General features: G+C 41.7%; 1 protein-coding gene across 1 annotated transcript; it reads right to left on the bottom strand.

The window, feature by feature from the left end:
* Positions 1-105: 105 nt before the first annotated feature.
* Positions 106-6,784, bottom strand: NT5C1B (5'-nucleotidase, cytosolic IB). The gene is made up of 6 exons (XM_058801110.1): positions 6,365-6,784; positions 6,091-6,258; positions 3,452-3,581; positions 2,854-2,976; positions 2,009-2,193; positions 106-1,003 (listed from the first exon to the last, which is right to left on the bottom strand). The coding sequence occupies exons 1-6, from the start codon at positions 6,782-6,784 to the stop codon at positions 665-667; spliced, it is 1,365 nt and encodes a 454-aa protein (XP_058657093.1). The 3' UTR covers positions 106-664.
* Between the last annotated feature and the right edge of the window lie 7,399 nt (positions 6,785-14,183).

Genomic DNA, 14,183 nt, shown 5'->3' with positions numbered 1-14,183 from the left:
CTGCTGGTTCCAAACATCAGGAACATTCTAATTACACAAACTCTGCCTAGGAAACTATGCTAAAAGCTCTACATAGAAAAATGACAATGTTCTGTAAAGCCAGCTTTATTAAGATAAGAAAACAGTATAGAAAAATACGTGCAAACACAACCAAATGCCCTAATATTTTACTAGAAGCCAAAACCATGTGGTGACAGACCTACTGAACACATACTTAACCAGCAAACCACCAACAGGTAAACAGTTACATGTAAACTGTGCTTTTGAGAACTTCAGAAATAACTGTCAAGAACCAGCATTGCAGCATGAATTTTCTTATAAATAACCTGTCAACAATTTTTTAGATAAAATATAACTGTTATAAGTGTTCTGTCTTTCAGAATATGTCTCAAGCTATAAAAACAGTACAAATCTCTTAATATCAAAACCACAGTGTTAAGATACAGTCAGGTAAAAAAATCTAAACTCTTTAAGAACTATATTAAAATAACTCTATTAAAAACTTACCAATATTAAAAAACTTCCTTTAAAGGCTGTTCTAGCCAGAAGTTAAATCTTTAGACACAGTGCTCACAATACACAAATGTATAGGTTTACAGATGTTACTATTGGTAGATTAGAGGCTGGCTGAGTTAAGAACCTTATCCTTAATGGTACCCTCCAGTCATGAAGATTTTTGGTACTTCTGAGAAATGCCATAGGGGACATGCGCAGCTATGGCGCCTAATTTCTGTGCTCCTTCAATGTGGAACATCTGGTCATCAAAGAAAATGTGAGGGTGGATTTTCACCAGGATTGGTCCTTTCGGTGCTCCTGCCAGGAAAAGGGCCTCATCAATCTCCAGACCCCAGCTACGGAGAGTCTTCAGCACTCTGGCTCCAGAGCTCGCTGCACTTCTGGCTGTGACCAGGTAGGTCCTTATAGGACAATTTAGTCGTTCGTTTTTTGCATAGAACTTCTTCTGGAGCTTCCCCAGGTCTTCCAGAAAACCCTTCAAAGGACCCTGAGTATGAAATACAAGAAGCATATTAAGTATATGTCCACAGTTTCCAAAAGAATTCTTTTGCTTTCTTCCAAACTGCCAGTTAAACACAGAATTCCTTTTTTCAGTGCTGTGCTCCTCCACAAATTCTCTATGTAACATCTCCAAATGGGTCTGCACCCTCACTAGGAATTCACATGTTGGCAAAAAGTTAAAACCATAACACTACATGGTAGGATAAGTGGGAAAGTAATTCTCACTAAGGTTTACAAGATCTCTTACAATATTAATTTTTAATTATAGTCTTTAATAAAATGTTCATTGAAAACATGGAACTCTTTTTGCTATGAACCACAAACTGTAACATTTTTTCCTGCAAAAAATACAGTACAAGACTTAGTACAAAGCCATCAATGAACTCTTTCCAGACTAATGACTATAGTATATTCCAATTAATAGAAACAAATGACAATTTTGTTCAAATTGCAATATATTGTACTGTCCAGTACTTTCATAAATAAAGCTTTTACTCTGAATTTACACTATTTTTAACAATGGCAGAATCGGTCTTTCAGTTTAAGCTAATGTTAAAATATTTGTGTTTTTAGACAAATAGCATAGCTCTGCTTGAGAATAAGCAGATATTATCTTGTTTTAATAACCAGAATATCTCACTGTTTGAAATTAACATTACCTACTCTGATAAAAAAAAAGAGAGAAATCAGTACAAATATTTCTTTTTCTAATACTATTAGAAGACAACTGTAAGTCACTGTCTTATATATGCAGTTCTCTCAGAGAAATGAGAGAGGACTGCAGTGATGGCCTGGTAAAAGGACTGCAGTGGCGACCTCTTTTATGTGAAACATGCATTTTAAAGATTAACTTTGAAGAAGGAAATAAATAAAGGCATCAGCTTTCACAAAGAACACATCTACATGGGGGAAACAGAGAAATACAGCAGCAATGAAAATCATCAGATCTTTTGGAAACTCCCTTTAAACAAGAAATTAAAGAAATACAAACCTGTGCAAGAGGCTTATTTTCATTCAGCTGTTCATGTTCAAAAAATCTATCTAATCCTTGCTCTTTGAAAATCTGTTCTGATTCATCAGAAAATATAACAGCATCCCCATCAAAAGCCACCCTTAGCTGTGTATCCGAGTAAACAACATCTTTGTTAGCAGTGAACATCGTAGCTGATGCAATGCCTGAAAATGGATCAGAGAGCCTCGGTTAGCATGTCCTGCAGAGTCAGTCATGAAACCGTCAGCAGTTTGGTTCCAACAACTCATTGGTGGTGACCCTTCTATATGGTGAGCAATCCAAACACAAAAGCTAATTAGAGATGGCTGTTCTGTAACACAAATGCATGGAAGCTGTCCCACTGCCAAAACTTCTTGGACATTCTTCCTTCCGCTTTCACATAAGACTGTATAAAACTGCTTCCCATGCTGTGCTGCAAATAAGAGAAAAGTAGGGAATCCCAAGTAGACCACTCAATCAAAGTATTTGTTACTTGTTAACAAAAATGGGACACAGAAGTTGCTTTTTTAAGTTGTATCAAAAAGATGATGCTATTCAAACAGAAGTTGAATAGAGGTGGGAGTCTTGTTTTTGAAGGGGAGAAGACAAAGGTGTAGAGTGGTTGTCACTATCAGCAGGCTGAAGAGTCAAAGAAGAACCATATCAACCGATTTTATTTGGTTGAGTAAAAGTAAGTGATAAGCTTGCACCACACAAAGTGGTGACTTTCTCCATTTGATAAAGCAGAACTACTTTCTATGAGACACACAATGTATATAATTTTTGAACAAGCTCAACAGATAACGAAAGATATCAACAGATAGCAAAAGAAAGTCAGTTCAAACCTGCTTCTATAGCTTCCTGCACTTTGTCGGAATCCGCTGAGAGGTACAGGTTCGTGAGGTACGCAGTCAGGTAACCAATGGGGCTCTGTCCTCCCGTCATACAGAAACGTTCAATTGTTAAGCCTAAAGTAAGAACAGCACAAGGTGTGGCTCTGCTTGACACTACAAACCTGTAAAAGGAACCTATGAAAAGGTGCACTAGCCTAGCTTACAGTAAACTTAAAAAAAAATTCATTTTAATTTCAACAAGTTACACAACTTCAAATAATTACAATGTTTGATCAGCTCATCCTCATTAAGAATTTAGGGGAAAAAATTTCCCCTGTGACAGCAGAGTAACTGCTGTGAAGATGTATGTGTAGGGAGCACAGATACCAAATATGAAAAAGTTTAAGGACTTCTCAGAAGTTATGGTTCACACCTGACAAATCTAGAGCACTGGATCAAATTCTGTCTAATACTATTTCACTTATGCTGACACCCAAAAATAAATATCCAAGAATCTGCTTTTCCCAAAGTCAGAACAGGAAGAATAAAATTAATTCATATTATTATGTTACAGATGGCAATTCTACACATCAGTAATTATTTTATTTACCATAGTGATTGATGCTGTTTATGAGCCTCACTCCCACCTGAGCATGGACATTAGTCATCAGGACAATATCAAACCGTTCCTCATCATCAGGGTACAGCTCGAGAAGCCGGGTATTGACATGCTCCAGTGCCTGCAGGTTGGAAATGTGGAAGTCAATAGTCCAGTGTGCCTCCTTTCTTAGTCACTGTACTTTTAGTGATAGGATTGTCTTGAAGGAGGGTGTAAAATACCTGATAGTTTAACTTGCTGAACTTCTTTAACTCCTTTCTGCTTTGCTGCCCCCAGCAACCATTTGATTTGGGTTCATTTGAAAGGAAGCAAGTAAATTTTTTTTTTTGAGCTATGGAATTTCCTTTTACTGATTTACTGACAGTTCAGGTCATCAGGTGTCAAAGACAATCCTTAAGTAATGAGTACAAAATCACATGATTAGCTTGAGAGTTTGTGATTGCAGCAATGAATGAGACAGATTTTGATATGAGATCTCTTCTAAGATAATTGGCCAACATGTTATACCCATAGTCTGGCATTCTTATTTCCTTGACCTTTCATCTGCTCATCTCTCTCTGTATCCATCTGTTCTCCTATCTAGAACTTCATCTTGACCTTGAATGGAATTCTTTGGGACTGCAGCAACAAAATCAATAATGAATCATCAAATGAATGCAAGATAGAGTGATTTTTATTAAGGTGCTTTAAAAAGTCAGGCCAGTTGTTCAGAATTAAAACACAGATTTCATAATTAAATTCTGGAAATCTCACCTTTGAAAGCTATGTTATTATGGGACTGTGCTTAGGAAAATTCTAAGTTACAGCCTGGTGTAAGGCCTAGAAAAAAAATGTTAGTATGTGATCATAACTCACTTCTATTGTTAATACTCTACTACACAGTCAATTTCTTAAATTTTTAGAGAATAAGGGTGAGTGGAGGAGGGGATTCCATTTTTTGTCCAGTGTCTTTATACTTTGCAATCTAAGGACACTGTGGCCTGTACTACAAGCATGAGATATAATACTTTCAAGTTAGAATCTTAAATGTTTCAATAAGGGAACCCAAAGAAAAATACATTATTTCTTTTTTGCTTTCTTTGTCTCCAAGTAGAAAGGATGACTCAACAAAGCCACAGTTCTTTAGCCTAATGATTCCTGTGACTAAGCAATATAAAGAATTCAAACAAAAATACATGTCAGAAGGGAACAGAGGTCAAGGTGCATTGGGCTGGGCATAGCTAACAGCTCTGATTTCCAAAGTGTGAGCAGTTAAAGAGTCAAATCATGCTTATACTCTAAATTTGACACTGAACTCTAATCTTAAAAACTGACTGTGCTGGCAGGGCTGCTACACATAGGAAAAGATGCAGTTAATTCCCAAGTCAGTCTGCCCTCACTGGTGTACACTGTGCATTATTTTATGGTCACACTTTTATGTTAGAAACACCTTTACAGTGCTTGTGTCATTAATGCTACTAATAGCTATGTTATATTTACAGCAGCATGGGTATTGACATAAATGTGTGTGTTCATAAAGTTAGTAATGAAGAAAATGTTTTAAATTCCTGAGGCCAAAACTGAAATAATGCAAAATCATTTTAAAACCTGAAATGTTCTGCCACAACTCTAATTTGGAGGTATGATTTCTAGTTATGATTTCATTAATTTTCTAAAATTGTTGTAGTAAAGCTCAGCAAGTGGACATAAAATTAACTCTGTAGCCAGTGTTTTTCAAGACAGTCCTACTAAATCCTGTGCTCTTCAAAAACATACATCTTTTCACTTTTTTCGCTTTTCTGTAATTTCACTTCCTTTCCATTCTGCAGGGTGTTTTCCTTGGCCATTTCTCTTTTGTTGTGCAATGAAAGCAGAATATTCCATTTCAGCTCTTCTTAAACCCTGACTAAGAAGTAGGGAGTCCATTTTTTTTGCTGGTCCTCAAGAACAATTTCCAAGGAGACAACAAAAGCAAGGAAAAATTAAAGCTGACCAAAATAAATTTAAATCAACACTGTTTGTGTTTGGTTGTGTTTTGGGTGTTTTTTTGTTTTGGTTTTCTTTTTTGAGGTGAGGAGGGTAACTGAGTTGGTTTATTTGTTTTGTTTTGGGTGGTTTTGGGGAGGAGGTTGTGACAAACTTCAACAAAAAAAATTGGGGCTCATCTTGACAGAAATGGTCTTAAAAGGAGAGGCGCCTCATATGCCCCATGTCCAGCAGAAAAAGCAGGCTGCTCCTTACCCACACCCGGGCTGTGAGCCGGGTACAAACCGGGATGCTGAGGGTACCACTCCGGTCCTGGTGACGCGAGCAGTACGTGCTCTGCCGCAGGCGTTCGGCATTAGAGCCGGCGGGAGGGGAGGGCAGGAGAGGAGGAGAGGGAATGGAAGAGGAGAGAGAAGCGGTGGCCGCGGGACCAGGGTGCGCAGAGAGATGCGGGGAATGCTCCCGGGCTGCCCCGCCGCGACGAGCTCGGCGCTGGGAGAACAGCTCCCAAAGCATCTCCCCGAGGCAGGATTATCTCCGCTGAAGGAGGCTTCGGGCTCCTCCTCTTCCCGAAATTTGGCCTCGCAGCATCCTCCGTGCCCCGCCGCACCCCACACCCTCTCCCGCCCCGCCGGGCCTCCCGCTCCGGGCCGCCTCCTGGCTACCTTGACGAAGTAGAACGCCGGTCCGGGCTTGAGGATGATGTTCTCGTTTTTCTGCTGGTACTCCACGTACTTCTCCACGCCTTGCTCTTCGTAGATCCGCTGCTCCTCGACCAGGTTGAAGAGGGCTCGGGAGGACACGGCCACCGTGATGGCGTTCTGGGGCTTGGGCTGCGGAGCGAGCGCAGGGTAGCGCCGGCCCGCGGCCCTCAGCCCCCGGGCCCCCAGCCTCCCCCCGGACGCCCGAGCTCCGGACCCCCGGCCCGCCCGCACTCACCGGCCGGGGCCTCTGGGTAACCAGATTGTCGTAGAAAGCCTTGGCCGCCGCCCAGTCCTGCTCGGCCTCCTGCTGCCGGTCCTCCTCCGACGCCTGGCTGGGCTGCGGCTCCTCCGGGCCGGAGCCGCTCATGGTTCCTGGCGCGGCCGGGGCCGTAGCGGGCGACCGGGAAGCGGCGGCAGCGGCCGCCTCCCTGCCCCGCCCCGGCCAGGCGGGGAAGGCACCGGCGCTGCCTCTCCTTGGCGCTGTGCACGCCTGGGGACGCGGCCCGGAGCGGTCCCGGCCCTCCCCCGGAGAGGAGCAGTCCCGCTCCTGGCCCCGGCCAACCCCCCGCCCCTCAGAGCCCGAGGCGCAGCCCGCCCGCAGCTCTCCTCTCACGGCGGGGTCGACGGGTGCGCGGGCGCCGGAGCCGAGGCCCATCCCCGCCGCCGTCACGGCACCTGCGGCGGCCCCTTCGGCACACGCCGAGCCCGCCGCTGCCCTCCGCGGTGCTCGGGGGAGCCGTGCCCGCGGCTGCTAGGTGCCAGGCAGCAGCCGGCAGCCCTCAGCGTACCTGCAGCATTAAACGTGTATTATTGAACTGCAGTGGCTTAATCGATTTAATGTTAACTGCAACAAGTTCCCAGGAGAACTTATATAATATATTTTGGTAATCAAAATGGGGTCGATGTCTGTGGCTTTGGGTCCTTTACGCCACATAGAAAATATCTTCAGGAAACAGCAGTTTGGGCAGTGTTGCTGAGAGTGTGTTCACACCCACAAAAAATGTTATTCTGGCATAAGGTTGGGGTGGTCCTAAAATCTAGAGTCCCACACAGAGTTATGGGCAGCATCTAATACTCATACAGCTGTCTGAAATGGTCCTGTCTGCCTCTGCAGATCACCATCTGAGCCACAGCAAAGGTTTCAGCACTGGTAAGCTGCAGGAGAGAGTGGAAAGTGAAGAAGGAATCGGATTTTCTCCTAAGCCAGTACAGGACATGGCACAGCAGACCCATAGTGATATCTATGTCATAGCACATGTGATCACCATCCAAAACCCCTTTAACATTTTGAATGAAGACTCTAAATATTGATTCCAACCCTGATCACTGCATAATCTGTATCTGATTGTCAGAATTTCTGCCTCCACCCAGTCTCCAAAAAGAAACAGGATGGTTTTGTTATTTTTGCCCTTTTTTTTAATGTGGCTTCCCAGTGAAAGGAGGCTTATGTGATTATACCATCTGTCCGTCTTTCCCCAGTGATGTTCAACTGCAAACAAATTTGACAGACGGATAAAGATCTCAAAGAGATTAAAATTGTTAAAATGTTTAATGACAATCAACAGTAACATGCAATTTGTTGCCCTGCTGGGGAAAGCACTTTATCTGCTTGTTCCCCTGCTGTGTAGTAGCAAGTGAATACTGCCTGGCTGATCTGCCACCTTCAAATCTGCCACACTGCCTGATGCCCAGCTAACCAGGGAGGGATCTGGGAGCAGGAAGTAATGGAAATGAGGAGGTTGGAAGAAATGGGAAATGGGAGTTGACCGTACTGGGGAGGGGAGCTGGGAATAGGAGGTAAAAGGAGATGCACTGAGAGCAGTGCATTGAGAAAACAAATGCAAAAAGACAAGTTAGGATCATTGTAGTGGGTATTGTCATGGGAACCTGCAAAAGGCATAACTTCCACCTGAACAAACCTGATTTTAGTAGCTATACTACTGATAAATGTGCTTTTCCCCCTTGAATTTTATCCTGAATATTTCACTCTGAGTATGTTTCCATGTCAGAGCTCAGACCTGTGGCATATGCCACACTTGCTCCCCTCCACACAGTGAGATCAGGCTGAAAAGCCAAGCTGACCTGGAAAAAGGGTTCAAGTCATACAACAGCAGCTCTTGGTCCCAGCCACCACTGCTGTCCTGCTCAGAGGCTTCAGCACTTGTCTAAGAAGATGATCTCCAAGAAGAGACTATTCCTAGTTAAACTGTTGGGTACATTGCCCATGGAGAAGTGGGGAAAAGAACAGGAGGAATCAGGAAACAATTCTTTGGTGGTTACAAAACTGAATTGTCCTCTGTGTGAACATGGGACAATACTTTTACAGAGCTGTGCACAGGTTAACTTGTTGTTCTGGGTCCTCCACCACCCTGCATCTACTACAGAGCTCCTCAGTAACATTCTTGGTTTTTATTTTTGTTACCCCCTTTCCTGTCCACCCAAGAAAAGAGTCATCACACTGTGAAGATTCCTTTTAACCTATGCAAGACATCTGAAAATGTATAAAATGATAATCTGGTGCTGGGCCCAAGCAGTGCTGTTGATGTGCTGCTGCTGAAAGCAGTGCTATGCTAACAGAAACACTTTGCTTGCCAGATGCACGTGGTATCTCCACACAGCACTCAGCTGTGTGAACATATGCACTGAGCTGCCATGTCTCTGTTCTGTGCTTGGCTGCCTGCTGCTGACATACCCTCCATTTCCTCTTTTGCTGGAGATTGTGAGCTGAGGGCCTGACATGAAAGCCTTCCAGCTTCAGCACCTTATAAATGAAATCTTGACTTCCCAAATGCAGAGTGTAGCAGCCTTATCTACATCTAAAACATGTAGTAATGCCCATGGGGTTCCAGGAAAGAGCTATGTCTTGCTTTCACTAAACCTCCTGGGGAGTCTGAGAAATAGGAATAGATCCAAAACTGAATGACTTTGTGGTTTCTGAGCTAAGCTAGAAAGGAAAGGGAAGGAAAGGAATTTTCTGTTATCGTGTATTAATTTGTAGGGCATTTACATGAAAAAAAATTGTGTTTCTATCTTTGTATGTACATTTTTATAGTTAGTCATGCATATTCTCTGAAGTCTGTTACAAGTATTCAAATAAAAAGAAAGTGCCCCTGCTTGACCTGCTGATTTTTTTTTTTCTGTGTTAAGAACTACCAGTCAGAATGATTTATATGTTCTTTTTCAAGAAGGAGCTCAAATTGCATTACTGAAAATAATAAAAACATTGTAGGTTTTTTTTCTTCTCTTGATACCTATTTCTATTTGGAAAGACATGAAATATTTCCAAATATTTAAAATGATGAGAGCAAAATGATGAGAAATTTTTTATTGGAAGGATGTTATCTCTCTTTAAATGACTCCTGGAGTCATGCCAGGGTCACTGCAGAATGCAGTTGCACCGACTTTTTCATCATATATGCATTTTGATTTTTGGACTCTGAGAGCCCAAGACACATGGCATAAGTGTGGTGTTCCCAGAAAGAAGGAACCTGAGAATGGCTTTGATCTAGGTCAGCCTGGCATGGCAAAATGTGTGATAGCACTGCCACATTACATCTGACCAGCCAGATAAATAATTTTTAAAATCCTCCTGTTTGTAGATAGTATAAGCACCTCTAATACAATCCTAATATTCAGGAACTGATTCTATGAAACAGTTAACAGCTGTTTTTTTATATGGTTTCTACATTTCTACATGATTTCTACAAATCCTCAATGTGGATCTCAAGCAGTCTATATTCCTTTGTTTGCCTGCCTGCTGCTATCAAATTTACCAGAAATAAAAGAGCAGTTCCGTTGTGCCAAATACATGCGTTTTAAGCTGCATCATGCCTAGAGGGCACGTTTATTCATGCTGAAGAAACCTTCAGAATTGCATCATAATATTCACTTTCCTTTTTCATCTCATGACACTTTTCTGCAGCAGTGTTTTTCATTTTCTCTCTCTTCTTCTCCCACTTCCCACCCTCTGTGTTGTGCAGGGAATCAATAATGCAAAAAACCTGTAGCATCACATTACAATCTACGGCAACTGCCTTTCATCTTCCCCTGACATTGCTTTGCTGTGGTCTTTAACAATATGTTCATTTGCAACAGCCACATAAATTCCCTATGACAGAGATATTTTGTTCATAGATGATCTATCCCACCTCCATCATTCTAAGCATGACTCATTCCAATATTCATGAGACAGGTGACAAGGAAAGCTGAATCCAGCACAAATGCGGAGGAATGCTCAGTAAGATTTGTTATGATCTCTCTTCCCAAAGAAATCCAGTTTAATCATTGCAATCCAAGTTTCACATGCCTTATTACTAAAGTTAATTCTATTCTTTAATCTTCTCAGAAGGAAATCAAGAAGCAGCCAAGTTTTATCTTTAGCTTTTGGGAGATTTCTTCTCTTTAAAGGACTTAATATAACTTTATCCTATGAAAATATGACTGTAACTAAACTTTTAGAACTGAGCTCTCTTCCAGCTATTCTGAACAACAATATTTTACCTATCTTTACTCCAAGAAAGACTCATTACACAACTGACATGTAAAAACAAATCAAGAAGAATTTTGAAATTCAGATAAAATATTATTTTTACCTAGATGCTAACTAAAAAAGTAGAAAAATAGTGTCTTATCTCCAACGCTGAATATGTCTGCCCCATCTAGTAGTTTGCCACTGGTAGAATTGAGAAACATTCAGTGAGCAAGTAATCTTGGCCACCTTTTCAAGAATGTGGACTGTGACAAATAGGACAAAAATGGAGTCTTGTTGAAAGTCTGTGGTGAGAAAAAGGCACTACAAAAGGCACATATGCTATCAAAATAATCATAGTGGGGTTTTTTTAGTTAGACACAAATTTCTAATAAAGTCTTTACTTTTGTATCAATTAAAACAAAGACAAATGACAATAACCATATCAATAATAACAGGTTCAGCTGTTCAGGATTTGACTTTGTGGCACTGGAATCACTCTGTAGGCACTTAGCACAAATGGGGAAAAAATGAGCCAGAGAAAGGTTTGTCCCTGTTCCAAGATTAAACAGAAGAATATTTGCATTGCAAAACACTCACACGTAAGGTGGAATGCAGATAAATTGTACATACAAAAGACTCTGGGGTTCCAAGATCCTACTGAATAAAAAGTTCAATATAATGAAAAATTTTAGATTCAGTTCTCTATAATAGAGACAGTTGTTTGAGCATTTTTCATTATGCACTAATTATCTCTTTATTAATGTAAATTAATGGAGGGTCTAGTCACGCAAACAGCTCCACACAGGGACAAGTCTGTGCAAGACTGAAACCTAAATGTTGAAACCCTATTGATTCATTTTACCATAACAAAAGACATTAAACTATTCTAAGATTCACTCTGGTAATTACATGTTCTATTCTGTATTAAACATGCATGGTTTAGTTGTGCTATTTTCCATAAGGGTTCATGTTAAGTATTCAATTAGGTTAAAATCTTTAATAAGAATATCATATTGAAAAAGATTCTTAGATTTTGCTTGTGTGGTTGTGCAAAACTACCATAAAGATATCACTTAATCTCTATTGCACTGTGCTAGTTATAGTTTTAAAAGATGAAGAGAACAAGCAAGTCTATTAGATGTGTTTCTCCTCGCCCTGCTCCAGGGTGTACAGAGAAACCCATTCAAGCCAACTGGTTTCCCACCCATTTTCTGAATGGAGGAAGGTGTCAAACAATGTGTGCACCAGGGTGACACTGATGGAGCTGCTGGGCACCCCTGATGGGACAGCAGAGCAGTCCCACGGGCTTTGGACAGCGAGAGCAATGGCAGAGCAGGACTATCAGAGCAAAATCATCCACTGGCTGCTACAGCACTGATGCTATTCACACATTGGAAAAACATCCACTGCATTCCAAAACCAGAACTTCTGCCTTTCCTCTCCTCATGTACATTTGAGCCTTAACCCACAGTGTAACTCACATACAGAGCAGACTGGGCAACAGGAATTTTTTTTTACATAGCCAGCCATCCTGCTGCTGTCCTTGAGAACAAAGCTTTTTTGTTTGTCTCTTTATGAATATGAGAAAAAATACATTTTCTGCAATCTCTTAGGCAATGAAGAATAGGAATATAGTCATAAAATGTACCAATTGCTCCAAGCAAGGGATGTGGGATGATGTGAACTAAAAAAGGAGACAAAGTTTAATTGCAGCACGAGTGCTTTTGGCCGCACAGTTACCACCCAGGTCCAAAAATAGGATTGTAAGTGATTAGTGTAGCACTCCTGATGGGGAAAGAGGAGCCAGAAGTGTAAATTAAAAAGGAGATTTAGGGTTTCTCTAAGCTATGGCTTCAAACCTGTCAGCAACCTGCGCACAACATCTCTGTTACTTGAGTTATGATGTGATTCTCTTTTTCAGGGAATGTGTATCACATTTCTGGTTCAGGTCCCTTCCCGCCTTTTGGCAAGTAAAGCTTTTGGGAGAAAACAGGTAAGGACTAAAAGCAATGATAATGTGTTATTGTTTGTGTTGTGCTAGTTTCCAAGGGCCTCAGAAAGCATTGGGGAGCTCTTGTGTTTGCTGCTGTAGGAACACACAGGAAGGTGCTCCCCATATGACACCCCTCCTCCCTTCTCAAATCCTCTCAGTAGAAGGAAGATTATTTTTGCAGACCTTTCCAAGCTCAAGCATTAAGTGTGAGGCTCCCACAGTTGCCCTTCTCCACATGCTTTCCCACAGCTGTGCTGCTGCGTCGTGCATTTGCAGAGCAGTGTTTCAGTGCCTCTCCTGCACTTGGCCCCCGCAGAGCTGAGAAAACTGGGCTGACCTGGTTGGTGTGATTGCTAGTGGGAATTTCCTGGTGCAGAGGGTCATGAGCTGAGGTTATGGGACTCAGCTGCGACTCAAGGTGAGGCCCACACTCAAAACCTCCTCTTGCTATGTTTGTCCTTTTATTTTAGTGACTTGAATGTTCCTCAGACACGTTCATCAATTCTTACTGTGCTTGCATCAGCATAGAGAACACTTCAGCAGCCTGTTTTTAGTTCCCTTGAAAGTTACTTTCAAGTTGTATTATTTATATTAAAGCAGCATTTACGTTTCTCTGTTTTTAATATTTTTCTTGAGAGTGTGGAAAGATAACAACAATGACAGGAGCAACACCAGTAATAACATAAAAGTTATGTTTCCAAATGAGGCTTCTACAATTTAGTAGTAAGTACCTACATCACAAAATCATTTTAAAAGGTGCTATACCTCATTTTAGGTGGTTCTGTAAAATCACAGAAGAAAAAGACACTCAATGAGATTTCAGTAGGTCATGGATCATATAAATGGGTTATCAACTTCAGCTCCTGACTTTGAAGAAAGCACATTAACTGGTCAGCTTTCATCCTATTTTCCTTCCTGTACAGAAATTTCCAGCTTGGATGTATTCAATATGTTTTTTCTCACTAAAGAAAAAAAAATATGTGTAGAAGTCAGTTCATTGCACTGAAGGCTTAACTTGCACCCTCTTCTCTTTCACACGGAGAGCCTCAGGTGACTGTACTGCTGAGGTCAATGCCTTTGGCAAATGTATGTGTGTGTAATGCTGGCACAGTGTGGGGGAATGAATCCAGACCTCAGAATCTGAGACTTTTCAACAAGATTAATGTGAGGTCTCTCCAAAGGTACTTCAGGACTTTGCCTGGCAAACCCTCTGGAGGGCTCCGAAGCTAGAAGTTACAGACTTAAAAAAGATGGAGAGCTTGTGAGAACTACAGTCAAAGATTACCCAAGGATCTTCACCCAAGGGTCTTCAAAGTAGTTGTGTTGGGTATTGGTGTGTCAGTGTGGCAGCAGTAAAGAGCACAGGGCAACCAGCAAGTGTTTGTACAGCCTAGGCTGGCTCAGTGCTGCTGTGGCAGCTCCTGGCAGTATCAGTTTGAGTTTACTCATGGGCTGCAGCAACCAACATTGGCAGCCTGTTGCTGTGTAAGCACCACTCAACAAGTAGCTTCTGTCCATCTGAAATGCATATTCTGTTATTTTGCTGGGCTTGTATGTGTACTACTGTGTGAAATTCGGTGGTCTGTGGCA

The sequence above is a fragment of the Ammospiza caudacuta genome, chromosome 3 (genome assembly GCF_027887145.1).
Source record: "Ammospiza caudacuta isolate bAmmCau1 chromosome 3, bAmmCau1.pri, whole genome shotgun sequence".
Taxonomy (NCBI): domain Eukaryota; kingdom Metazoa; phylum Chordata; class Aves; order Passeriformes; family Passerellidae; genus Ammospiza; species Ammospiza caudacuta.
This window is presented reverse-complemented; position numbering and strand designations above follow the sequence as displayed.

What these genes read in the sequence shown, in the direction of transcription:
- NT5C1B (XM_058801110.1), bottom strand. Translation starts at nt 6,784, where the DNA reads ATGGGCCTCGGCTCCGGCGCCCGCGCACCCGTCGACCCCGCCGTGAGA. An exon ending in TTACCCAGAGGCCCCGGCCG is followed by an intron (nt 6,259 to 6,364) that starts GTGAGTGCGGGC and finishes CTCGCTCCGCAG; the next exon opens with CCCAAGCCCCAGAACGCCAT. An exon ending in AAACAGCATCAATCACTATG is followed by an intron (nt 2,977 to 3,451) that starts GTAAATAAAATA and finishes TTCTTACTTTAG; the next exon opens with GCTTAACAATTGAACGTTTC.